The following is a 27598-nucleotide window of genomic DNA, read 5'->3' as shown; positions in this document are numbered from 1 at the left end:
CGGGGGGGCTAGAATTTACAAAACGTTTTCTAAAGCAGTTAGTTTTTTAAAAATCATTACATTTTCCAAGGAATTTATAGCACATGATTTCTGAGCCAGGAGCAATTGTCCTCAGGAAGGTACGTACCCAATAACATCATATAATTCCGTGCACATCAGTGCTTCAAATTGTGGATTTACACAAAGAACTGATGAGTGTTCATGTATGTTCCAACAATCTAAATCATGGTTGCCTCAGTGATACTGGACAAACAATTCAAGGTTAACCAGTCATCCATTAAAAAGAGAGTAACTTCACAGCTATTGCAAAGATGTGTTTGTTTGGAAAGACTGCTGGGGTAAGTACGATGGACAGCTATCGCTGCCTGTTGTCAGCATGTGGATATGGTGACATTAATGGCCAGGCTTCCATTATCAGCAAACAGCTGAGCAATCACAGTGTCAAAGACCAGGCTATCAGTATTTGACCTGACCGAGGCTGGGCCCTCCGTAAGGCCCCGCGGGGTTGCCTCCCAAGTCAGCCGCCGACGGTTACGGTTCAGCACCAGCCGGTAGGAGAAGCCCTCTGCTTGTCTGGACGTCCCGAGCAACAGCACGAAGAGCAGGAACCGCTGGCGCCCCTCGCGCCGTTCCTGCTTCTCCAGCACGAGCACAAAGTGGTGGCCGAGGCAGGACTGCACTGTCACCCACCCTGCCACGCCCGGGAGGTGAATGCCTGTGGCCAGGAACACGACGCTCTCTCCCCGGAGGGTGGCGATGCTGCGATGGCTGACGGCCAAGTGCGGCAGAATGGCCTTCAGCGGTCCCTCCCACTCGCAGGAAGCCCCCGGACACGGGCAGGAGAGCAAGTGCCGCTCACTGACATCCTCGCCATTCCCCGTCGCTTTCTGGTGCAGTGAGAGTGTGCTCCGAGCTGCCAGGTGCTGAAGTCAGATTGTAGGAACGGGGAGGAGGAAGGGAGAAAAGAGGTAACATGGTGAGTTAATGTTTATCAATAATCAGTGCTATAAATGCTCAATAATAACACTTTAACAGCAACCCCAGCTCATTTGGGGTTAAAATCTGATTTAGGCCTTAGTGAATCAGTTGATTGTTGCCTCTCTTACCCACTTGCTCAAACAGGCAAGAAGGGAATTAAAATAAAGGGGAGGCCATGACTCAATAAAAGGGGACATGGGAGGACTTTACAGGAAATATAATGTAATGCCATTGAGTAATGATAGTGTATGGGTTCAGGGTATGCAGCCTGAGATTATGAGGCTGTAAGAATGGGAGAGGACATTATCTGTCATAAAATGATCTATAATAAGTGGATTCACATTTATCACTGCTGTTCCTTTGCAAATCTTTGTCCACATTTGAAAATTTCAGGTTCATTGCTATCAGAGACTGCAATTTACAATGAATATCAATTTCCACAGTTGGGAACCGATGTTATTCATGTTCTCATTAAAGCTTTCACTGTTGAATCAAAATGCAACCTGTCATGTCTAAAGTGTAGCAGATGGATAACCAATAGCACAAGAGACATCACTCATCTTCCTAAACCATTCACACACATTGTTACAAAGCCCTGGGATGCCGCCTCTACTTTCAGCTGCAAATTTAATTTAAATTGGGCATTTTCTTTTGCTTTCTCTACTTAATTTTGGAAAGCAAATATTAATGTCGAAAAGGCTAGGAGGACAACTGAAAATAGGAAAAAAAAGGAAAGAGGACGATGCTGCAAGTCGCTGATTCAAGGAGGCGAGGGGAGTTCCTTTGTAAGACTGAACAAAACAAAGTGTGAGAGACAAACGACAGGAATAAAAGACAAGCACTGAAGAGCTGCTATTTACAAAGAGGAAGCTCCTGGCTTTCACAGCTGGCCAACTGGCTGAATAAAGACATTTTATAAAGAGTTGAAAAATGCTGGGTGATGCTTGCATTCAGTGTTTGTGCACAAATAGCAAAATGCTTGCATTCCCTTGAATATAGAAGATTAAGGGATATGATCTAATTGAGCTGTTTAAGATGATTAGATGGTTTGACAGGGTAGATAGGGAGAAATTATTTCTTCTGGTGGGGAAGGGAGGGTTGTGCGGGGATTGAGGAGGTTTGGGGGGTGGGGGGAGTCCAGAACAAGGGAGTGCAACCTTAAAATTAGAGCCAGGGCCTCTCATGGGTGATGTCAGGAAGCACTTCTTCACACAGGGGAGTGGAAATCTGGAACTCTCACCCCCAAAAAGCTGTCGAGGCTTGGTCGGTCAATGTCGCTATGATTTTTCTCCTGGGCTTGCTTGTAGCAGTGCCCAGATGGAGGTCAATCTTTAGTCCTGGAAACTCCAAGCTAATCCTAGAGGGTTGGTGTCCCAATAGGGCCTTGTTTTGCTAAGGATTATACCCAGCTGGAAAACCAGCATATTCTGGAATTTGCCAATCCTCATGGGTTTAACTGGACAGAGAGTGGTGGGGAGTGTGCTCAGGGGGTGGGGCTGCCACAGGCACATGTGTCGCCAGGCACAGGAATGGCACCAGCACTCCTGGTGCTGAGCCCATTTAAACCCCTGTGACAGCTGCATTAATAAAAAGTCAGTGTTTCCACCACCGCACCCGCCCCCACCTATTTTCTCCCTCCTCTCCTGAAAAAATAAGAATTGCATTTATATAACACCTTTCAAAACCTGGGGACATCCCAAAGTGCTTCACAGCCAATGATGTATTTTTGAAGTGTCCTCACTGTCTCTGGAGTGGGACTTGAACTCATGATCTTCTGACTCAGAGACGAGTGTGTTAGCAACTGAGTGACAGCTGTACCTTTAATGGCATTGGTTTGGCGCAGGGGCACAGTTCCAGAGGTGCCAGTCACCCTCAAATACTCTTGCCCAAATAACCAACATTGATACGATGATACGTGTGAGCTTTTACAACGAGCTATTCAACTACATGGGGCATGGCATCTGAGCCCAGTCGTGTCCTGGGTCAAAACCTGCTGATGTGAGTTTCCAGCACTGGTCAGGGCCTGATTTCCCCTACCACCCACCAGTCCCCAACCCATCCCCTCCACTTCTCACCGCACCCCCCTGCCTCCAATCCCCATTTCCCCTCCTCCAGCTCCCCTTTCGCAACGTTGCCTGTGATCAACACACACACTGATGAATTTAAACCTAGGATTCTCCTGGCCTGCTGTGCATTGGATAAATTTGCATTCCAGGGGAGGGGAGAGTATAAGTAAATTAGATTCACACTGTAACATACATCTTAATTGACCATCGCCGATAAGTATATACACATGTATGAGGAGTGCATTAACTAAATCAGTAATTCTGCATCAGGAAGGTAATGATTTAACTGCATTCTCTTTCTACAGCACTAAACCAATAGTTCTTGCTGTATTGCACCCCATATGTAAAACCGCTTCAAAAACCGCTTGAAGTAAATATTTCCACTTAGCACTTCATCTCCTGAGACTTTATTCACAGCCTGGCTTTTCCGTGATTTTGATTGATGTCTTAGTGTTCCGGTAACAGAATTATCTGCTTTGATTGGGATGGGAAACTATTTTCAGTTAACCAAACAGTGTAATCCCTCTCTTTGCTGTGTCACTGTCGTCAGGTGAGACATTCATCCACTTATTCCGCTTCACTGCAGCCACATGAAATGTGATAAATCAGCAGGGTTAATCACAGAGCCACCATGCAAGGCTAACAACACTTTAATTATGTTGCTGATCAAAAATAAAGACATATCCAAACTGTTTCTACACTAATGAAGGTTCCATCTTTCAGATGAGACCCTGTACCCAGTGCCAATCATTCATCACTCCTGTCCTTACTGAACTGCATTGGTTCCCATTACCCCAACACCTCAAATTTTAAATTCTCGTCCTTTATTTCAATCCATCCAATTTATGGGGGAGATCATATCTCTGCAACCTCCTCCAGCCCTACAAACCCTTCACCAAGCTCTCTGCTCTACTGACTCTTATGGGTCCCCCTACTCTACTCTTACCAAAACTGTGACTCTCTGGAATTCTTTCCGTAAAGCTCTCCGCCTCTACCTCACCCCACCCAACCCAACTCCTTCAAGGCTCTCCTTAAAATCCACCTTTACTTATATAAGGTCGAGGCTCAATCAAAAATTTCAAAACAATGTCCTTACGATTTTTCTCCTGGGCAGTGCCCAGGTGGAGGTCAATCTTTAGCCCTGGAGTCTCCAAGCCAATCCTACAGGGTTGGCGACTGAATGTGCAGCACAGAAAACAAGCTGTTCAGCATAACAGCTCCCTGCCAGTGTCTATGTTCCATCTCCTCCAACTTACTTCACCTCACCCCGTCAGTATAACCTTCTATTCCTTGCTCCCTCATGTGTTCATCAAGGTGCCCCCTACATGCATTTATGCAATTCACCTCAACTACTCCTTGTGTGAGTTCCACATTCTAACCACCCCCTGAGTAAAGAAGTTTCTCCTGAATTCCCTGTTAGATTTATTAGTGATATTTATGATCCTTCATTTTGATCTCCCCCATAAATGGAAACATCTTTTCTACATCTACCCTACCGAAGCCCTTCATTATTTAAAGGTCTCCAATAGGTCACTATTCAGTCATGTTAGGGAAGGAAACAGTTAAAGAAGTTCAATTGCTAATTATTAGGGTTGCTTAACCTAGTACCTATTTGGTTGTATAAAAGGGATAACAGCTGAGACTAGTGCTGTCCATCGAGAGTTTTATGACAAGCAATAAAACTCTGTCTGAAGGAGTCTGTCTTGGTTTCGGTCTTCATTTCTAAACAACCATTGAATTTAACTTTCTGGAGAAAAGAGCCCTAGCCTGTTGAGTCTTTCCTGGTTGTTCCTGAGGTTATAAAAGGTGCTACACCAATGCAAGTTCCTTTTCCATTGCTTGACTGGTATTCATGGTAAATTCAACCAAGAGTAGCTCAGGATGGATGGGTGTCCCCTTCTGGTAAAATACTGGACCTGTTCTTGACATCTTCTCCAAATGTTACTGCTGATATTGGGCATGGAGGGTGGACATTAGTTATCACTGTGGGGTACAGAGGGTGGACATTAGTTATCACTGTGGGGTACAGAGGGTGGACATCAGTTATCACTGTGGGGTACGGAGGGTAGACATTAGTTATCACTGTATGGCACAGTGTGACCATGAGATACCACTGTATGGTACAGTGTGACCATTAGATACCACTGTATGGTACAGTGTGGCCATTAGATACCACTGTATGGCACAGGGGGTGAACACACCAATAAACCCAAATTGCTGTCTTTCTAACGTTAATTTTTATTTCATTCGACTACATTGCCTGGAAGGGCGATAGAAGCAGATTCAATAGTAACCTTCAAAGGAGAATTTGATATACACTTGAAAAATAAAAATTTGCGCAGCTATAGGGAAAGAGCAAAGGATTGGGACAATTGGATCTTTCTAAGGGCCAGCACAGGTATGATGAACCGAATTGCCTTATTCCGCGTTGTATGATTCCATGATTTGATGTTAGCTATGAATTTTGAATTGTTTGTTCATATTTAATTTTAAAATCTGAACATTTGTTCATTGCAAATTTCTTGGCGCAATAGCTGCCAAACTCATTTGAAGGAAATCAAATGAGCTGAGTGGAGTGTTACAGAGTAAAATGTATCTTTCCTGTGTAAATGAGATGGACTGTGTCCTTTTCCACGCTGGCATAATGTACCATTCATTCATTCCAATTGCTCGGATAAATGTGGCATTAAGTTCTTCTGATAAAAAACTATTTCAAAAGAATAAAGAGGTTAAAAGCTCGATCTAACAGTTCAGAAGTTCCTCTGAAATCCCAGTGATTGAATCAGATGAGGACACACTTTGAACTGTCTATTTGAATGAAACATGAATTTGAATGGCACAATTCAGTATTCTGCTAGTGAGAGGTTTGAAAGTAGTGGAACTGACTGAATTCACTGCATCAGTGATCACAGCTTTTTATATTCCAACCCATTACAGCCTCATCCATATGCAGACTTTGCAGTGTACTTTCAGTATTTGATGAACGCCTGTACTTTATTGGACATGTTCAATGATCACAGCCAAAGAGACTCTGTGACCACTACATTAGGCTGAATTCCAGTAGATTGATGAACTCGCCTGGCCAGGGGCAGTAAGGTCATCTCACACGCACCATTTCAATGTTTCTTGCACAGCTTATAGGAAAGCAGCCCACAAACAAATGCAGTTATTAAAGGGCTGCTGCTTGAAATTTAACAGCATGCAGCTACTTAAAGACAAATGATTGCATATAGGGTTCACAAAAATTTTGGAGCTTTTCGAAAGGCTCAAAAACGTTTTGCACTGTCAGGTAGCTGGCCAACGAGAGCTTGACAAGGCATTACCTATTAAAGCAGTTCTATATTTATTGCTAAATTATAGCAACGTCTCGCCTTATAGTTCTGTCATTGCATTGTGTGCACAACCAGACCTCAGCAGGACACATGATTAGTATTCCCTTGACCTTAGAAGTTTGAGGAATGATCTAATGGAGGTGTTTATAAATTATAGATTAATTTGAGAAGGTAGATACAGATAAAATATTTTCTCTAGTGGGAGAATCCAGAACAAGAGTGCATCATCTTAAAACTAGAGCTTGACCATTTAGAAGTGAAATCAGGAAAACAAATTTTACACAAAGGGTAATGGAAAGTGTGTACTCTCTCCTAAAAATGCTGTAGATGTTAGCTCAATGGAAATTTACAAGACTGAGGTCAACAGATTAGAGACTGCTCGCCATTTTAATTCACCATCTTGCTCTCACTCTTATATTTCCATCCTCGGCCTGCTGCTGTGTTCCAGTGAAGCTTAACGCAAACTGGAGGAACAGTACCTCTTACATTTGAACATATGAATTAGGAGCTGGAGTTGGCCACTTTGTCCCTTGAGCCTGTTCTGCCATTCAATAAGATCATGGCTGATCTGACTGTAACCTCAACCCCACATTCCTACCTACCCCCGATAACCTTTCACCCCCTTGTTAATCTATCTAGCTCTGCCTTAAAAATATCCAAAGACTCTTCCTCAAAAGGTGGTGGACGCAGGGAGTTCCAAAGACTCCCATCCCTCTGAGAGAAAAAATTTCTCATCTCTGTCGAAAATGAGTAACCCCTTATTTTTAAACAGTGACCCCTAGTTCTAGATTATCCCACAAGAGGAAACATCCTCTCCACATCCACCTTGTCAAGACCCCTCAGGATCTTGAAAGATTTCACTTAAGTCACCTCTTACTCTTCTAAATTCCAATGGATACAAGCCTAACCTGTACAATCTTTCCTCATAAGACAACCTGCCCATTCCTGGTATTAGTCGAGTAAACCTTCTCCAAACTGCTTCTAACATATTTACATCTTTCCTTAAATAAGGAGACCAATACTGTACACAGTACTCCAGATGTGGTCTCACCAATGCCCTGTACAACTGAAGCATAACCTCCCTACTTTTGTATTCAATTCCCCTCGCAATAAATGATAACATTCTATTAGCTTTCCTAATTAATTGCTGTACCTGCATAATAGCCTTTTGTGATTCATGAACTAGGACACCAGATCCCTCTGAATTTCAGAGCTCTGCAATCTCTCACCATTTAGATAATAGGTTTCTTTTTTATTCTTCCTACCAAAATGGACCATTTCACATTTGTCCACATTATACTCCATTTTCCAGATCTTTGCTCACTCACTTAACCTATCTATTTCACTTTGTAGTCTCCTTATATCCTCTTAGTCATAGAGTCATAGAACCATAGGGGTCTACAGCACAGAAAAAGAGCCTTCAGCCCATCGAGTCTGTGCCAATCAAACAAGTACCGAACTATTCTAATCCCATTTTCCAGCACTAGGCCCATAGCCTGGTATGCCATGGCATCGCAAGTGCATATCTAAATACTTCTTAAATGTTATGAGGGTTTCTGCCTCTACCACCCTTTCAGATAGTGAGTTCCAGATTCCCACCACCCTCTGGGTGAAAAAATTCTTCCTCACATCCCCTCTAAACCTCCTGCCCCTTAGCTTAAATCTATGCCCCCTGGTTATTGATCCCTCCACCAAGGGGAAAAGTTCCTTCCTGTCTACCCTGTCTATGCCCCTCATAATTTTATACACCTCAATCATGTCCCTCCTCAATCTCCTCTGCTCCAGGGAAAATAACCCCAGTCTATCCAATCTCTCCTCATAACTAAAATTCTCCAGCCCAGGCAACATCTTGGTAAATCTGCTCTGCTCTCTCTAGTGCAATCACATCCTTCCTACAATGCGGATTCCAGAACTGCACACAATACTCTAGCCGTGGCCTAATCAGCGTTTTACACAGTTCCAGCATAACCTCCCTGCTCTTATATTCTATACCTCGGCTAATAAAGGCAAGTATCCCATATGCCTTCTTAACCACCTTATCCACCATGACCCGTGGACATGCACACCAAGGTCCCTCTGATCCTCGGTACATCCCAGGGGCCTACCATTCATCGTGTATTCCCGTAACTTGTTTGTCCTGCCCAAGTGCATCACCTCACACTTATCTGGATTAAATTCCATTTGCCACTGATCAGCCCATCTGACCAGCCCGTCTATATCCTCCTGTAATCTAAGGCTATCCTCCTCACTATTTACCACCCGACCAATTTTCATGTCATCCATGAACTTACTGATCAACCCTCCTCCATTCAAGTCTAAATCGTTTATATATACCACAAATAGCAAGTGACCCAACACCAATCCCTGTGGAACTCCACTGGACACAGGCATCCAGTCACAAAAATACCCCTTGGCCATCACCCTCTGCTTCCTGCCACTCAGCCAATTCTGGATGCAATTTGCCAAATTCTTAATAATTTATTTTCCTACCTATCTTTGTATCATCAGCAAATTTCGCAAACATACTTTTGGTCCCTTCATCTAAGTCGTTTGTATAAATTGTAAAAAGCTGAGGCCCCAGCACTGAGCCCTGTGACACAGCACTTGATACATCCTGCCAACCAGAAAAAGTCCCATTTATGCCAACTGTTTCCTGTTAGCTGGCCATTCTTCTATCCATGCCAATATGTTACCCCCTACACTACGAGCTTTTATTTTTCGCAATAACCTTTGATGTGGCACCTTATCAAATGCCTTCTGGAAAGCTAAGTACAGCACATCCACTGATTCCCCTTTATCCACAGCACATGTGAGTCCTTCAGAGAACTCCAGTAAATTGGTTAAACATGATTCCCCTTTCACAAAACCATGTTGACTCTGCCTGATTGCCTTGAATTTTTATAAATGCCCTGCTATAACATCTTTAATAATAGCTTCTAACATTTTCTCTATGACAGATGTTAGGGTAACTGGCCTGTAGGTTCCTGCTTTCTATCTCCATCCCTGCACTTTACAGTCTTCTGGACTTAACACTGAGTTCAACAATGTCAGGTCATGAACTCTGTCTCCCATTTTGATTCTGTTTTGTTGCCATGTGCCGGTCTGAATCTTGTTTTTCATGTTTTTGCTTTCCGACAGTGCTATTCACACTCACACTGGACCAATGCTTTGCTTCTTTATTACAACCATTACCACTCCCTTTGCCTTTTGTTCCATGTCATCTTTGTCATTTAACCTCTTCTGCCCTCTACCCTCCTCAAGGCCTTCCCTTTTGTTCTTGCTTCCCCCTCCCCCTTTCAATGGCATAAAATTGAACTTGAAACGTTAACTCTTGATTCTCTCGCAACAGATGCTGCCAGACCTGTTGGGTTTTTCCAGCATTTTCTGTTTTTATTTCAGATTTCCAGCATCTGCTGGATTTTGCTTTTATTATTGATAGATTATTTTTGGGTAGGGGGATTAACGAATATTGATCAAAGACGGTTAATGGAGTTGAGGTACTGATCAGCTATAATCTGATAGAATGGCGGAATGGGCTCAAAGGGCTGAATGGCTTCTTCCTTTTCCTACACAGGATGTATACAGTGGAAAGCCTGGCCACACAAACATCTTCTGTGGCCTTCAATCATCAAAACCTGGTCACTTATTGATGCTGAGGATGGACCTCATGTTGGGTACATGGCACTTCTTAGTAATCTGTGCCCCCTGCGCCCTCTACCTGCCATATTCTGGGAAATGTAGCAGTGTGATACTTGAGATGCTTTAAAAGTATACTAGCAACAGAAAAAAAAAACACTGACAATTTGTTTCAGAAATATTTACATTAATATAATTTTCAGAAATGTGGGGAAGACTGTTCTGAATGTCGGGCGGGCCGGGCAGGAGCGGGCATGGGTGGGCACGGAGCCAATCGCTGCCCACGATCGGCTGCGCGCCGCCATTTTACGTGGGCGGGCCAATTAAGGCCTGCCCAGCGTGAGGCACACCCGGTAGTGCTGAGCGCTCCCTGTGCAGGTGGAGGGAAGGAGGCAAAGTCGGGGCTTGCGCTCTTTCGCGCTTACACACGAAAGTACAGAATAAAAGTTCATAAATAATAAAGTTAAAAATTATTTAAACATGTCCCCTCATGTGACAATGTCACGTAAGCTGGAACATGTTTATGGATTGTGCAAATGTTATTTATTTATTTAATAAAACCTTCAGGAAACCTCATCCCACCCATGGATGAGGTTTCCTGAAAAACGCAAAGGCCACTTGGGCTCTCCGCCTGCATGCCAACCTTAAGGTTGGACGAGCAGTGTTGTTAACAACTTTAATTGGTTTTTTAATGGCCTTAATAGGCTGTTGACAGTTTGACGGGCGTGCAGCCACCTCCAGCGCGCACCCACCGAACGTAATATCTAAATGACGCGCGCTGATGTCAGGACGCACACCCGATGTCACCACACGTCATTTTACACGTCGGCATGCTGGGCCACCCCCATGTGCTGAGGTCAAACTTCTGGCCGTGGAAAACCTGCCTAAAAGAAACATAAAAAGGCACTAAAAAATGGTGCCATAAATATTATAAGAAAAATACAAGGATGACTTAAGAACTCTTTTGCTCAAGGGAGTTTCATTTGTTCCCATTCCGAATGGGAACACAAGGGGAAACACAGCTGAACTGTGTCAGGCAAGCACTTTTCTATCAAGCCTCAGGCCTTAATGAGGCCAGTGCACAAAACAGGCCCAAGCTCTCCAGCTTGCCATGGGCAACACAACATTGAATTGCGACCCTGAAAGAAATTGGCAAAGGCCCATCTCTCCCAACTCAACTCTCCCTCTGCACCAGTTACACATAACTCTCCCAGAAACAGAATTGCTGACTCAGCCCTTATATCGCTGCTTCATTGGGTGTACACATTCTTGGTGAAACTGGTCTGAGTTCACATGCGCCAACCTGGAACGAGTTTGGTAGCTTAGTGTCAAACCAAGGTAAGTGCTGATTACTGTAAGGCAAGTCATTGTTAATTCTTGGGGTATGTATCCCTACAAGGACAGATTACAGAGCAGGAACAGCTTCTTGCTTGGAGATGACAAGATCTGTCTACAGGAACTGCAGTAGACTCTACAGTTCTGTAAAGACCTGACATTATAACAGAGGGTCTTCTGCGTAACCGGGCTAAGCATTAGCTTGTATAGCCAGGTGCCTGAGGATGTTTCTTGTTCATTAATTCTCTGGCCCCATTCCAACGTCTTGAATTAATCTGATTTCATTTCCCTTCATCAACATGCTGTGAGATAGCAGCAGAAGATTAGTGTTAGGTCGGTAAACTGAGTTACATTTACAAGTTCCTGCTGTAATAGGCCTGAGTGGAAATAAACCTGCCTGTCAGTGAGAGCATAGATAATTACACCGATCACTCCTGAATGTTACTGGAGGGCACTTTGGTCTCCAGCACCTCCCTCTCTCAGCTCTAACACTATTTCTATATATTATTTTTTTTCTCCTGAAGCTCATGCCCATGTGCTGCAGTACAGATTGAATGACAGCAGAAACACTCCCCGACCTTCTCTGATCAGCCATTTGATGGGCATTAATGCTTATGTTACTGGACAAGTAATCCAGTAAATGTGAGTTCAAATCCATTCACAGCAGTGTTGGAGAACTGGAATTTAGTTTAAAGAAAAATCTGGAAACAAAAATCTGTTATCAGTAAAAATGACTATGAAGCTGTTGGATTGTTGTAAAAACCTAACTGGTTTGCTAATGTCCTGTTGGATCCTGTACCCTGGTTTGTTGGGACTTAAGGATTTGGGTTGCATGTTTGTTTTGGGGTGATCGAGTGGACAGAGAAGATCAGTAGACCGTTCTTAGGAGAAACACATTCTGTTTATTTACAAAAGGAACTCAGCAGCTACACTTGTGTGCTTACAACTCAAAACTCTGTCTTTACACTTCAGACTCGAACTCAGGGCTACTGACTACAGAGGTAGCCCCCGCTACTCTTCTATTGGATACCAAGATCATGTGATCTTGCATTACAACATTCATCTTAAAGGTATATTGCACATCAGATTACTATATGTCCTTTAGGGAAGGAAACCAGCATGGACTTGATGGGCTGAACAGCCTCCTGTGCCATAATGACTCTACAACCAGCCATGCTTAATGTGACCTCTGTCACACACCTCAATGTTTGATTCTTAACTGTCCTGTGAAATGGCCTAGCAGGGCAAGCAGATGTAGAAGGCCCAATACCAACTTCTCAGACCAACTACAGATGGGTAATAAATGGCAGCCTTACCAGTGATGCCCATACCCCAAGAATGTTTTCTTTTAAAGGTTGCTTTTGGTTATTCTATTTCTGGGCTCTTGGCACATACCATGGCTGGACTGGGCAATCACAGGGTGCAAGTGTATCCCCTGCACATGTGGCACTTTAACTGGGAGTTGATGTTCTCCTCTGAGCCAGTTCCGATGAGTGTTTCATCCAAGATCCTCCACTGAGGTTTTTAAAGGGAGCCATCTACTTTCAAAGGGCTGACACCTCTAATACCTCAGAATAGCAATTAAAGGAACTCGGTGTGAGTGCTTGAAGCATTTGCACAACCACCTCACCAGCAGTCCTTCCCACACAAATGCTACCAGTTCAATCCCAGGGATATGTGCAAATTAGACCTACACTGAACTGTACAACACCTGACCTACTTCACATCCTCACCCACGTCCGGCCAATACCTAGCAGGCTTGTGCCAGCTTTCTGAAGTTTTTGAAAGCATTGCTAAATGTCAATGCTGATTAGCATTCAGCAATATAGTTCTGAGAGAGACAATAACAGTGTGTGAGCCATTTTATACTTCATTTAAAAGTAAAATATTACATGCATTTCTGCAAAGGCCACTTCACTCAGATGTCCCTCTATTCAAGCTTCCCGGCATTTGCTACTGAAAAGCTCCTTTATTCAAGTGCACTTTCATCAGCAATCTGAATTAAATATCTGTCCAATATTAACTTCAAAGCAACCAATGAAAAATTAGAGTTTGGCAGGGTTGTTGGTTGTTCACTTTAGCTGGAATTAGGATTGCCAACTGGCCAGGAGTCTCCAGGAATTAAGGGTTAATCTGTCAGAACCTGCTGTGAGCAATCTGGGAGGAAAAATCATAGCAGCATTTAAAAAAGTTATATTTTTCAATTTCTTTCAACACTTCTATTTATCAGCTGTTAAAAATATCAGAGATGAGAAAGGGTGGAAATGATGGAGGGACATGGAGGGGTGAGGGGGTTGGAGGGGCGGGTGAAGAAAGGAAGGGGGATAAGGAAATGCAGAGGGTATGGAGGTGTGATAGTATGGAGGGCGGAGGAATGGAGGGGTGGGGGAAGGAAGGAAGAGGATAAGGAGGTGCAGGGGGTATGGAGGTGTGGTGGTGTGAAGGGGCAGGAGTATGGAGGGTGGAGGAATGGTGGGGGTATGGAGGGGTGAGGGAATGGAGGGGCGAGTTTTGGAGGTGCAGACGAATGAGGGGGGTAGGAAGGGACAGGGGATATGGAGGGGCTGGGAGTATGAAGGAGTGGGGGTATGGAGAGGTGGGGTTATGAAACATAGAAAGTAGGAGCAGGAGTAGGCCATTCGGCCCTTCGAGCCTGCTCTGCCATTCATTATGATCATGGCTGATCATCCAACTCAATAGCCTGCTCCCGCTTTCTTCCCATATCCTTTGATCCCTTTTGCTCCAAAAGCTATATCTAACTCCTTCTTGAAAACACAATGTTTTGGCCTCAACTACTTTCTGTGGTAGCGAATTCCACAGGCTCACCACTCTCTGGGTGAAGAAATTTCTCCTCATCTCAGTCCTAAATGGTCTACCCTGTATTCTCAGGCTGTGACCCCTGGTTCTGGTCTCCCCCACCATCGGGAACATCCTTCCTACATCTACCCTGTCTAGTCCTGTTAGAATTTTATAGGTTTCTATAAGATTCCCCCCTCATTCCTCTGAACTCCAGCGAATATAATCCTAACTGATTCAAGCTTTCCTCATATGTCAGTCCCGCCATCCCAGGAATCAGTCTGGTAAACCTTCGCTGCACTCCCTCTATAGCAAGAACATTCTTCCTCAGATAAGGAGACCAAAACTGTACACAATATTCCAAGTATGGTCTCACCAAGGCCTTGTATAATTGCAGCAATACATCCCTGCTCCTGTACTCAAATCCTCTCGCCATGAAGGCCAACATACCATTTGCCTTCTTTACCGCCTGCTGCACCTGCATGTTTACCTTCAGCGACTGGTGTACGAGGACACCCAGGTCTCGTTGCACATTCCCCTCTCTCAATTTATAGCCATTCAGATAATAATCTGCCTTCCTGTTTTTGCTACCAAAGTGGATAACCTCACATTTATCCACATTATACTGCATCTGTCATGCATTTGTCCACTCATTCAGCTTGTCCAAATCACACTGAAGCATCTTTGCATCCTCCTCACACCCAGCTTTGTGTCATCTGCAAATTTGGAGATATTACATTTAGTTCCCTCATCTAAATCATTAATATATATTGTGAATAGTTGGGTTCCCAGCACCGATCCCTGCGGTACTCCAGTAATCACTGCCTGCCATTCGGAAAAAGACCTGTTTATTCCTACTCTTTGTTTCCTGTCTGCCAACCAGTTTTCTATTGATCTCAATACACTACCCCCAATCCCATGCGCTTTAATTTTACACACTAATCTCTTATATGGGACTTTGTCGAAAGCCTTCTGAAAGTCCAAATAAACCACATCCACTGGTTCCCCCTCATCAAGTCTACTAGTTACATCCTCGAAAAATTCCAGTAGATTTGTCAAGCATGTTTTCCCTTTCATAAATCCATGCTGACTCTGTCTGATTCTGCCACTGTTTTCCACCTGCTCAGCTATTAAATCTTTTATAATGGACTCTAGAATTTTCCCCACTACCGACATCAGGCTGACTGGTCTATAATTCCCTGTTTTCTCTCTACCTCCCTTTTTAAATAGTGGGGTTACATTAGCTACCCTCCAATCTGTAGGAACTGTTCCAGAGTCTATAGAATCTTGGAAGATGACCACCAATGCATCCACTATTTCTAGGGCCACTCCCTTGAGTACTCTGAGATGTAGATTATCAGGTCCGGGGGATTTATCGGCCTTCAATCCTATCAATTTCACCAACACCATTTCCCTACTAATACTGATCTCTTTCAGTTCCTCCCTCTCACTAAACACTGTGTGCCCCAACATTTCTGGTTCGTTATTAGTGTCCTCCTTTGTGAAGACTGAACCAAAATATGTATTTTAGTTGTCCGGCCATTTCTTTGTTCCCCATTATAAATTCCCCTGTTTCTGACTGTAAGGGACCTGCATTTGTCTTCACCAATCTTTTTCTCTTTGCATACCTATAGAAACCTTTACAGTCAGTTTTTATGTTCCCTGCAAACAAGAAAGGATGGAGGTATGAAGTGGTGGGGATATGGAGGGGTGAGGATATGGTGGGGCGGAAGGTATGGAAGGGCGGGAGGGTGAGAGGGATATGTAGGGGCAGAAGGATATGGAGGGGTGGCAATTATGAAAGGACGGGGGTATAAAGGAGCAGGGGATATGGAGGGGCAAGGAGTATGGAGAGGTGGGGGTATGAAGGGGCGGGGTAATTAAGGAGCAGGGGATATGAAGCAGTGACATTGTTTGGCGGGGAGTTATGGAGAGGTGGGAGGCATGAAGGTGCAAGTGGTATGGAGGGGTGGAGGGAATGGACAGGCGTGGAGTATGGAGGGGCAGGGAGTATGGAGGAGAAGAGTGCATGGAAGGACAGGGAGCAATTGGAGGGGCAGGAGAGGATATGGAGGGGTGGGAATGGATATGGAGGGGTGAGAGGGGACATGGAGAGGTGGGGGATGGAGGGGTGGGGGAATATGAAGGGGCTGGAGGCTTGAAGGGGCGGGAGGGGATATGGAGGAGTGGGGAAATACGGAGGGGCAGGGAGGATATGGAGGGGCAGAGCAATATGGAGGTATGGGTGAGAGGATATGGAGGGGTGGGAGGGGGATATGGCAAGGTGGCGGTAATGGAAGTGGGGGATATGGAGGGGAGGGAAAGGATATCGAGGGCTGGCCTGGCCACCCTCCCTAGCAGAATTATACTGAAGAAAACTCTCTCAAATCAACTGTGACACAGTTGATGCTTTGCTATAGGGACATGTCTGTTACATGCACTGTCTGCGATACAATAGTAATCAGATACAGGCCCTTTTGCTTTAAGCAGCTCAGCATGTAGGGTTGGCAGGTATTCCACTCAGCTTTCAGTCACTGAGCTGAGTACATGTCTGAAGACATAGGCTGGGTGTCTGAATGAAAGTCTGGACATTCTGCCAATCGTGCCATGAATTTTGGAAAAGTTTGTTCCATTCTTAGACTGAGGACAGTTATAGAAAACAGGCCTGTTCCTGGATAGAATCAACAGCGCCAGTAGAAGCTGGACTGGAGAGATTCAAACAGGGAACTTCAGGAGAGATTGGCCGAGAGCTGAATGGCAATGACTTTAGAGAGGGAAGAGAGATTGTAGATAGAGGAGGGGAGAGTGAATCCCATTATATGGGATTTTAAGGGTGAGTTGAGGGTGCAGTGGTTCTGTCAAGGGAGTTGAGTAAAGAGGAATACAAGAGATCTCTTCAATGGCATGAAGTTTGAGATGAGAGGTGCATGGGCTAGCTGTGAAAGTTCAGAAGGATGGTCACACCGGCCTAGGGTGACTGGGATGCTGGGTTTTAGGGGACAATGGTAGATGAGGAAGAGGCAGCTGCACAGTTGGCCTCAATCTTGGAATAACAGAGAAATAAACTTGACAAGGAAATATTATAAACCATCTTCAGTTGCTTGGAGAAACTATTTATAACTAATGTCAGGAACAACAGTAGGTCTGCAATGCTTATTGAAATAAACGCCCTTTAAAAACCCTCTCAGTCTGAGTGCCATTAGAAACATTATTAGATAGCGCTCAAATTAAGGAGTGTAATTACTCTTCTGCCCAGACCAGCACTATAATAGGAAAGAGGATGAAGTTAAATACAAATAAATCCCTAGGCAACAAATAACAGCTATTTTTTAAAAGCTAAGTGCTGTCCTTTAAAAGAGCACTTATTTTCCAAAAATATTACTTTATTTTAAGAGTTTTGTTTAATAAAATTAGAGCCTTTTTAAAAAAAATAAATCTATATTCCCTAAAGGAATAAACTTGCTAACACTGCGTCAGATGCAAGGGGGAGGGGATGGAACAGAGTGAAATAATCGTCATCATCAATATCAGGGCTTTTAAACCATGCAAGGCTGTTAGTGTCACAATTCATGTATTGATTCATTCTTCATGTCTATGCTGGAGAAAAACCCCACGTGTGTTATGTAACTTTCCTTTTGTTCAAATTAATGGGACATTGAACAAATCCAAATGGCATTTTATCAAAATGCAACAACAACCCCCCCCCCCACCCCCCCAAACCCCCCACCACTTTTTCAAAATGGCTAAAGGACTGTTCTCAATGCAGGGTGGGAAGGCAGGCTGGATGTGGGTGGCTGAGGCGGGAGAAGCGATCAGAGTATTTATTAATCCTGTTGGCAACCTTGGAAATTCTCTGACAATTTCATCTGATATTTACAAAGCTGAGGCTGAGAAGGCAAATGGAAGCAAGCTGATGTCATCCATAAGGGAGCTAATGGGGAAGATCAGATTAGCTTCATTTGATTACATCATTGTGATGTGCAGACTCAGCATTAAGAAAAACTACTTAGAGCCAACGCAGAAGATTTTACATTTGCTGCTGGGCTTGTAGCTGGCCATATGGATCAGCTGCCCATTAAATCACTGGATTTTCAGTTCCATTAGCTTGAATGGAAGCTGGTGTGGTCTCTGTAATGGACAACCCAGCTGCAACACCCATTGTATGCCAATCTACCCTGGTATGCTCCCTTGCAATTATTCTCCTCCCCCTTTAAGATGCCCGAGTGAGAGGGAGGCCTGAAGCTGTGTTTGTCATATTGCTTGTGGCTGGTCATTAAGGTGGATGCAAGTACGACCCTGGCTGCTTCACTGCATCTTTTTTTAGCTCGTTCGGTGTTGCTAATTCTGACATTTTGCCAGCCTGACTGCAACAGGAAACTCACCATCTCTCAGATAAGACACTGAAACGAGGCCCCATCTGAATCCTAAGGTGTAAAAGATCCCATTGCACTGTTTTGAAGAAGAGCAGGGGTGTTATCCCCAGTGTCCTGATCAATATTTATCCCTCAATTAACATCGCCAGAACAGGTAATCCAATCATGATTTCATTGATGTTTGTGGGATCTTGCTGTGTTCAAGTTAGCTGCCGTGTTTCCTACATCACAACAGCCAGTACACTTCATAAGCACTTAATTGGCCGTAAAGTGCTTTGGGACTGAGGCCAAGAAAGACGCAATATAAATGCAAGTCTTTCTTTCACTAATGAGTTACCCTTGTCTCAGCACACTGTGGCTCAGTGTGAGTTAGCTAATGTGCCCCTATCCCCAGGCATCTTGCAAATAATGTTTAAAATAAATATTCATATCTGTTGATAAGAGCAGGGTCTTGACTCTCAAGTGTTGATAGGCAAATTCCTAAGCACGGCACATGTATACATCCAAACTAATGTTGCTGCTTATTCAACAACAGTCCAAAAATCACAAATGCAATCAAAATTTCTAGCGGTACATTTAGACATTATATAATTTTCCTTTGGCTTCTCTGTCTGACAGCTCAGTATTAAATCCTGTACCAAGCACTGAATAGCAATTGTCAATTTATATTCAGAAAAGGTTTCACTCTTGGTGGCCACATTGAAAAACAGCTTAATCTGTCTATATCCTTAAATATCCCCCAAAGTAAAGATTATTGCATCCATTCACTGCAATTTTTGTACCTTCTTCTGTTTTATTTTACATGGTGCTATTCTTGTCTCTAAACCCAGACATGTTACATATTGTAAAAGTAATAATGCAGTGTGAAAGACAAACCGGCTCCAGGATTAATGAACGCAGTTTGATTTGGCCAAAAGTAAAGCGATTGGATTTCCCACTCTGTCAGACTGTGGTGACCTGAATTGCTATGATAGCAGCAACTCCCACTGTGCTCGTACACTGTACGCCATAGAGGGAAGCATTGTCATTGTGACCTCTGTGTGCCCCTGCACTACTCGAGGTTCCGGGGCCAGGCAGTAATGGACAATTTTCCACGATGCGGAATAATGACAGATAACGTGCCGATGTGCCCACGGACACATTTCCCAGCAGCACCGTTTTCACGTCTGAACAGGATTAATTCCAAGCAATTTACAGAGCATTCAGTGGTAACCCTTTAAAGGGACTTACCGTCAAGCTGCGTGTAGGTCGGACAACACACACAAGTTGGACAGCGGCTGAGAAAGCTGTTTTTGCCTTGCAGTACTGGTACCTGAAGTGAACAAGATCTAACACAAAGCCAAAGCAATGTGTGAAAAAAAGCATTGCCACTTTTTTTTTTGCTAGATGCAGAGACCAAAGGAATGAACGCTCCCACCCAGCAGAAGCAGGCTGAGGGAAATCTCGAACAGGAGCAGAGTTTCGAGGCGCTTTGCAAGTTCTGATATTCCCTCTCAATATAAAATGCTTAAGAGTTCTTGCAGCAAGGCATTAACCAATCAGAAAGACAGCAATTTTATCCTCAAGGGCTAAAGGTATCCAATAACAAATAGCTCCCCTCCCTCCACCAATACACATACTAAGCCCCTGATGAATAGTGCAGAGAAAGATGCATTAATAAATATTCCACAACACTATTATTCTGCTTGGACCTTGTAATCACAGTCAAACTGAGATACGATGCTAAAGATCATTATCAGCCACACTGTCTCTCAGTTACAGAGATTTGTTTCAGCAGTAAAGTTTTTTTTAAATGAGAAATTGAAGAAAAATAGCAGTGCGTCAGTCAATGTTTTTCACCTGACTGTTGTGCTTTGGTACAGTACTGTGAACCTCAGAACCCTTTGCCGAAATGCTTCAGACAGTTAAACCAGGAACTCAATTCTGCAGATGTGAACGCGCAGTGTAGAAATGTGACTGGCTATTTCTGCTGAAGTTGAAGGGGTAACTGCAATAGGATTCAGCTTCGAGTTACAGTCAGAGTTAGAGATAGGGTTACATTTAGAGTTAGTTAGTTAGGTTTTAGGGGTGGGGCAGAAAGGGGGAGGGGGCAATCCCGTTCTGGGTTTTTTTGCCTATCGTTCTGTCACTTTTTCCGGCTCGGGTTAGAATTAGGTTTAAAGTTACAATTAGGGTTAGTGTTAGGGTTAAAATTAGGGTCAAGATGGAGTTACAGTTAGCGTCAGGGGTAGAATTACTGTTAGAGTTACGGTTACAGTTAGTGTTGGGGTTACAGTTACTGTTAGAGTTTAGGTTAGGGTTAGAGTTAGGATTAGGTATGGGGATAAAGGAAGGAGTGTGATTGTCTTTTGTGTTTGTATCTCATTTCTCTGGTGTTTTCTGTTTCACTTCTCCCTGGCTCAAGCTTTCTATTGTAGTTATCCACTTTTTGGGTCATTTTACCACCGGCAAGGGTTTCGGTAGTGGAGTTGATTTGCATTGTGACTTCCTATATTAGGGCTGTTCGCTCGATGGGTGGCATTTATTTGCATGTTAGGATCCGAGATATCTGTTGGATTCTGGAAAGAGGGTAGAACTGGTTTAGGTTTGGACAAAAATGGATTATGTGTGAGATTATTTTAGAGCAGGGATTTGAGGCTAGGTCCAGATACTGGTCAGGGTCTAGGGTACTCGAGATTCACCATGTGGGTAGGGTCTGGGATTATAGTTATGTTTGGGTTTGGGGCTGGTGTTGTGGTAGATGTGATTAGGGTCGGGATCAGATTTATGGTTAGGATTAGGGTTGAATTAGGGTTTGGGTTTATATTAGAGTTAGAGTTGGGTTTAGGCTAAGTGTTAGCATCAAATGCAAGTATGGATTGGAGATGGCATTATAACAATGGCAATCTCCAGCCTGCACTCATTATTAACCAGGGGCAGACTCCTACAAGAATGCCCTTTGGAAAATACATGGATTGTACTCACTATCTTAGTCTAGTGATGTCCCATTACTCGCGGCTAAAAGTAAATGATACTTTTATTAAGTAAATCACTCAGAGATCTGAAGAAGGGTCATACGGAGTCGAAACGTTAACTCTGTTCTCTCTCCACGGATGCTGCTAGACCTGCTGAGTTTTTCCAGCATTTTCTATTTTGTATCACTCACAGTTGATGCACCTCTTCCATGTTGTTGGGTTACCAAGAACCAGCCTTTATCTGGCACCGAGACCTGCAGTCCCGGCACTGCTCACACACCCAAACCCAGTCCCTTAACCGGCCGCGCACCCTCCATGCGCTGACTGTTTATGACGGCTCTGTGAATATTTTATAAACACTCCCCCACCAACCCTCAAAAAGCTTCCCTCTCCACAAGCAAGGGCTCTGTCCCTCTCTCCCAACAAAGTCTCCCTCTCTCTCTGTTCCACCTTAACATGGTGCCTGATTCCCTCTGAATAAGTTGTCTGTTTCTTCCTCTATGGATTCTTTCTCTCTCGTACAAGTATCTCGCCCCCTCCATTTTTCCCTTCTGATCTAGTAACCCTACATCTGCACTTCCCCCCACCCCCCCCAAACAGTGGCCTTATCTTGCTCCCTCCATGACAGATCTACCTTCCCTCCAAGTCTCTATCTGCCTCTCTCTCCCCCTCCTTGACAGCTGTCCCGCTTTCTCTCTCTCTCTCTCCTTGCTATTTGTCCCACCCCCATTTCACCACAATTACCAAATCTTCATGAATGAATTTACAAAGTAGATGCAGAAAAGCAAACCGACCAGCACACTGCAGGATTCCGATACCATGTGCTGCACATGGACCAATCAGATCGGTATGAAACCGACACCTCGAACTTTTGGCTGTCTAAACAATTCAAAGGACACGTTTGTATAAACTTTGGGTTTGCAGCTGTTGCGGACAATGCTTTTCAGTGCCCCATGGGTGTCTATGTAGAATCAATGAATGTAGCTTTAATTATGTAGGTCAGAACAGCACTGAATTAGTGAGGACCAAACCTGCTTCCCATTGCCTACACCATTGTCACACTTGAACAGACCATTAGTCGCAGCGCAGCTTCACCAGCTTCACCAGCTTTAACAGCACAAAATCCTAATGGAAACTATCTGACTGGAGCTTCGCTGTCGAGAACTCTCTGGTCACAAGGAGCCAGTGAAATCGGTGATTTAGTTGATAAGGAACAACAACAACAACAAGTGCCATGTATTGAATGTGTTATTTAACATGAATTACAAAACATTAGTGTGTGTGACGATGGGCTTCACTGACTCAGCAAACCGGATGTAAACATTGTGGGCTTTTCTAAGGGCGCCCGACATTTCACAAGTGCACAGCGACCATTTCTTCCGCTGACGACTTTCTTTTCAGTGGCCAACCGTGGGACAGGGATCGACAAAATTCAACGAGGTTTGATCCTGGGGGGGAAAGGTCTTGCTGAACCTTCCTCCCAATGGCTAATGACTGCTTGAGAATCGGGATAAGCTCCTGAATTGAGTTGGTCGAAGTCACTGAACCACGATAGAGGCAGGATGTCCTGTTACTGAGCTTTCTCGTTCGTGAATTTATCGTCAGGTTTCCAGCATCCGCAGTGTTTTGCTTTTATTGTATCGTTAGTGAGATGGGTAGAGGAGGAACTTGAATCACACAGATGGCGAGTAGCGTAGAAGAAGAATAGTGTCTTGCTTATAGGGAAATGATTGGCAGATCCTTGCAACATTTAAGAAATTAGCCTGGCCTGTAACGGAGAGCTGATTTCTCATGCTCTTTCATTGATATAGACCACGCTTGTGAACTCAAGGTTGCAAGGGCTTAGATCTCACCAGGGAGAGGAGTGATTACAGTGCATCGTGTAAGCTACATCCCGGCATGGATACTGTCCCCTGTGGAACACTGCACTGCTTGACAAATGATCATGATAAACAGCAATTGGGCACACTACAAGTTGAGGGATGGAATTGCTCAAAGCTTTCGAGTTTCTACACACAGAAATCTGGTGGCAAATTTGAGTAATTTTTTTTCATTAACAAACTGTTGCTCATTTTCTGTCTTTTCTGGAAATGACCACATACATACAACTATTTCATCTAGTTAAATCCTCGTTAAAGGCAGCTAAGGTCACTCTGTGACGATGGAAGCGACCATTCACTACAACAGGAGGAGAGGGCAGCTAGGGAGATCAGGGTTGCTACTTGGGGGAGCTGCCCTCTGACCCAGGCATCAGTTGTACTACAGGAGAGAGAGCTAACTGACAGTTACAAGGGAACTCTATCTGGGGGAGTTGTGTTTCATTAGGAAACTATTGCACATCCGGTCTCACAGGGCCAGACCTGGTGGCACAGCCCTCCATCATCGCTTCATTAATGGGGGCAGTGAAAGTCACCCTGGACCTGACTGTTTCACCACACACTCATTCCACAGGACTGCAGAAGACCAGTCAAGGCGAAGACAGATTGCCGCACCGCACTCCACCTTGCAAGCGACAAATGCCCTGCTTCACAACATTAACTGTAGCTTGGAGCAGCAACACTAGGTAGAGAGACGGATATATTTCATTAGAGAACACTAGTTCCATGGAAAACAGGCCAGTCCTTGTAATATTCCATCAATGTACAAGGCACCTGCAACCAAAGCAAGATGAATGTACAGCCAAATACACACTCCAGGCAGCCTACTTGGCTCCTTCACAGGGCTGCCAACCCTCCAGGATTGGCCTGGAGTCTCCAGGAATTGAAGATCAATCTCCAGGACACTGCTGTGTGCAACACTAGGGAAAAATCATTGGGATATTGAAAAAGATTTTTTTGTCATTTTATTTGAACATTTCTCTTTACCAGATAGAAATATTGGAGCTGGTGGAAAAAAGGCTTTTTGGCCGACAGTCAAGCATCGTCCAATTGGGTGATGAGTCTTTTGCTTTCCAATTGGCGTAGGAAGATGGTACATCACAAGGATGGATGTGTTGGCTGACTAGTGGCGGCAAGTCATACGATGAAACTTCCAGGAATACATTTAATCACAGTTGGCAACCCTACCCCTTTATGTTTCACATGGGACCAGGGCTTTCTGGCATGATGCAGTAGCACAAGGTTGGCCTAGTAGTGAAATCCTGTTCCTGTTCCAATATGGTCAAGGATAGAGGGTGCACTACCATGTGGTATCCAAATCCTTTGACCATCGTTGTCTGCATTCTACCTTCAGGTGAATTGAAGTTTGCCATTGCTGGGTCTTGGAGTTTAGTCCCGAAACCCCATTGTAGGATTAGTGGGAATACTTTTGGGGGAAAGGGAGAGGAAAAGAGGAAGAGAAAGGGAGACAGAAAGATAGAGAAAGAAAAACTGGGAGAAAAGAACGAAAGTTGTACGTATATATAGCGCCTTTTATGACCTGAGGATGTCCCAATGCACTTCAAAACCAATTACATGCATTAACTAAATTTGAAAAGTATTAATGTAGGAAAAGTCACAGCCAATTTGCATACAGCAAGCTCCCAAAAACAATAAAGTGATAATAAGATCATCTATTTTAGTGATGTTGGTTGAGGGATAAATATTAGCCAGGACATTGGGAAGAACTCCCCATGCATTTCTTCGAAATAGTTCCTAGAGATCTTTTCTGTACAACTGAGCTGACACCAGCCTGTGTATTGGCTTTCCCTACACCCTGTCTAGTTGTCTGGTGGGAGGTAAATCCAGTTTTGGTTTATAGAGCAGAGTAAGATTACTTTACCATCAGGGACCACCTCTGCTGCTTATCATCTCCTGGTAATGAAAGGCCAGCTTCTCCTGCCTAGAAAACAAAAGTAAGCATTAATTGTAATAAAAACAGAAAATGCTGGAAAAACCCAGCAGGTTTGACAGCATCTGTGGAGAGAGAAACAGATTTAACGTTTCAAGTCTGTATGACCTCTTCAGAGCTAAAGAGAAGAAGAAGGTGATGAAATTTATACTGTTTAAGGGGGGATGGAGCAGGTGAAGCTGGATAGAAGGCCAGCGATAGGTGGGAGCTAAGGAGAGATTGACTAAGATGTCATGGACACAAGACAAAGGGAGTGTTAATGGTAGTGGCGAAGACTAAAGAAGGTGCTGATATTGGCATAAAGGTAAGAAAGCAGAATGTGTTATTGCAGAACAAGGGTCAGCACTCTGTGAAAGAACAAAATGGAACAAATGGCCCTAATGGGGGTGGGGTGGTGGGGAGGAGGCAGTGGTTGGGGGAAGAGGATAGAAAAGGGGATAAAACAATGAATAAAAATAAAAATAAGTAAATGAAAAATAAAAAATACATTTTTAAAAGGGGATTAATAAAGGAGTGAAGATAGAGGAGAGAGTTCATGGTCTGGATTGTTGAATTCAATATTAAGTCCAGAAGGCTGTAAAGTGCCGAGTCGGAAGATGAGGTGCTGTTCCTCCAATTTACGTTGAGCTTCACTGGAACATTGCAGCAGGCCAAGGACGGACATGTGGGCATGAGAGCAGGGTGGTGTGTTGAAATGACAACCAACAGGAAGATCTGGGTCATGCTTACGGACAGACCAGTATTAGTTGTGCCTGATGTAATTCCCATAATTGACTGGTATCACATTAGTGCCTCTCTTAATGCTGTGTTGTCATCCCCTTATACATGTCTGTCTTATGCATTTTATGGGTCCTTCTATTTATGGACAAGTAGTTAATTGATCTTCATTGTGTGCCTGCTCCTTCACAATGCTCCATTAATATCGATAATTTGATAGTATATTTAGTTTAGTTCCTCGAATAATACACCATGTGGGTGGATATATAAAGAAAACTCAAGAAAATGCAGATATTGAGCAGTTAAGGGGTGGGAATAAATGGGGGACAGGAGACTGAAGGCAAAGAAAAGATTTAATAGAAGGTTTCTTGATGATAAGGAGGGAAATTACTGCAAATGAAGGTAAGGGCTCCCTCTGATGGTGGTATGGATCACACAATAATCTGGCTTCGCAGGGACAAGGCTGCACCTGGGGCAGACAGTTGGAGATGATCACTCAGTTGGACCGAGGCTGTATAGAGGGATTTGAGGGTAAGGATGAGGACAGCTTCACTGAACAGGGAGCCAATTAGGATGTGGAAGGATCAGGGTGAAGGGAGTTTGTGTGAGAGGACATGAGCTGCAGAATTCTGAATACGTTGAAGTTTGTGAAGAATGGAGATGGGGACTCTAGCGAGGAGATTGGTGGAGATGGTAATTCTCAAGGCAATGACATTGTGCTTAGGTAAGATTGCCAACCCTCCAGGATTGGCCTGGAGTGTCCAAGAATTGAAGATCAGTCTCCAGGACACTGCTGTGTGCAACCTTGGAGAAAAATTGGGACAGTAAATAAGTGTTTTTTTTATTTTCTTTGAACATTTTTCTTTACCAGATATAGAAGTATTGAAAATAGGGTGGGTGGGGTGGAGGTGGTGGGGGGAAAGGCTGCGGACTGACAATTAAGCATCATCCAATTAAGTAATGAGTCCTGTTACTTTCCAATTGGTGTAGGATGGAAGTAAGTCACAAAGATGGATGTAATGGCTGGAGTGGGGGCTGGGGGGAATGGGGTGGGGTTGGGTGGGGAGGGCAAGTCATGTGATGAGACCTCCAGGAATACAATTAATCACAGTTGGCAACCCTATGTTTAGGGTTTCAGCAGTAAGAGCCTAGGCAGGCTTTATCTACAGGTGAAAGAAAGTATTTTACAATGCTGCAGGTTTGGGGTCAGAAGGTCAGCTCGCAGTCAAACACTTGCAAAACTCTTGAGGAGGCTGACCAGAGAAATTGATGATATCAAAAGCAACAGGCATGCAACTACGGGCAGGAGACAAGGAGGTTGGCTTTGGTTTTATAGATGATAAATTGACGAAATTTTCAATTAATCCAGGATTGCATATTGGACAGGCATGGACAGAATATCAGAATCCTACAGCCAGTTACATAGGTGAAAAGGTAAAGTATATTATTGTTGGTGTTTATGTGGCTACTCACTGAATGATCGTGAGCACATCCTCTCCATGGCCAGGATAAGTGCCAAATTTAGCTGCTTCGTCTTTCTTCTGCTTTGGTAATCAGGAATGAACTCCAGTGACCATAACACC

The 27598-nt window shown here is 43.9% G+C and overlaps 1 protein-coding gene across 1 annotated transcript; it reads right to left on the bottom strand.

Moving 5' to 3' along the window:
- Positions 1-44: 44 nt before the first annotated feature.
- LOC144691929 (E3 ubiquitin-protein ligase SIAH2-like) lies at positions 45-19966 on the bottom strand. The gene is made up of 2 exons (XM_078560500.1): positions 19747-19966; positions 45-923 (listed from the first exon to the last, which is right to left on the bottom strand). The coding sequence occupies exons 1-2, from the start codon at positions 19879-19881 to the stop codon at positions 372-374; spliced, it is 687 nt and encodes a 228-aa protein (XP_078416626.1). The 5' UTR covers positions 19882-19966; the 3' UTR covers positions 45-371.
- Positions 19967-27598: the final 7632 nt, after the last annotated feature.

This window comes from Cetorhinus maximus, chromosome 16 (genome assembly GCF_964194155.1).
Source record: "Cetorhinus maximus chromosome 16, sCetMax3.hap1.1, whole genome shotgun sequence".
NCBI lineage: Eukaryota > Metazoa > Chordata > Chondrichthyes > Lamniformes > Cetorhinidae > Cetorhinus > Cetorhinus maximus.
The sequence above is the reverse complement of the archived record's forward strand: the minus strand, read 5'-3'. Positions and strand labels throughout refer to the sequence as shown.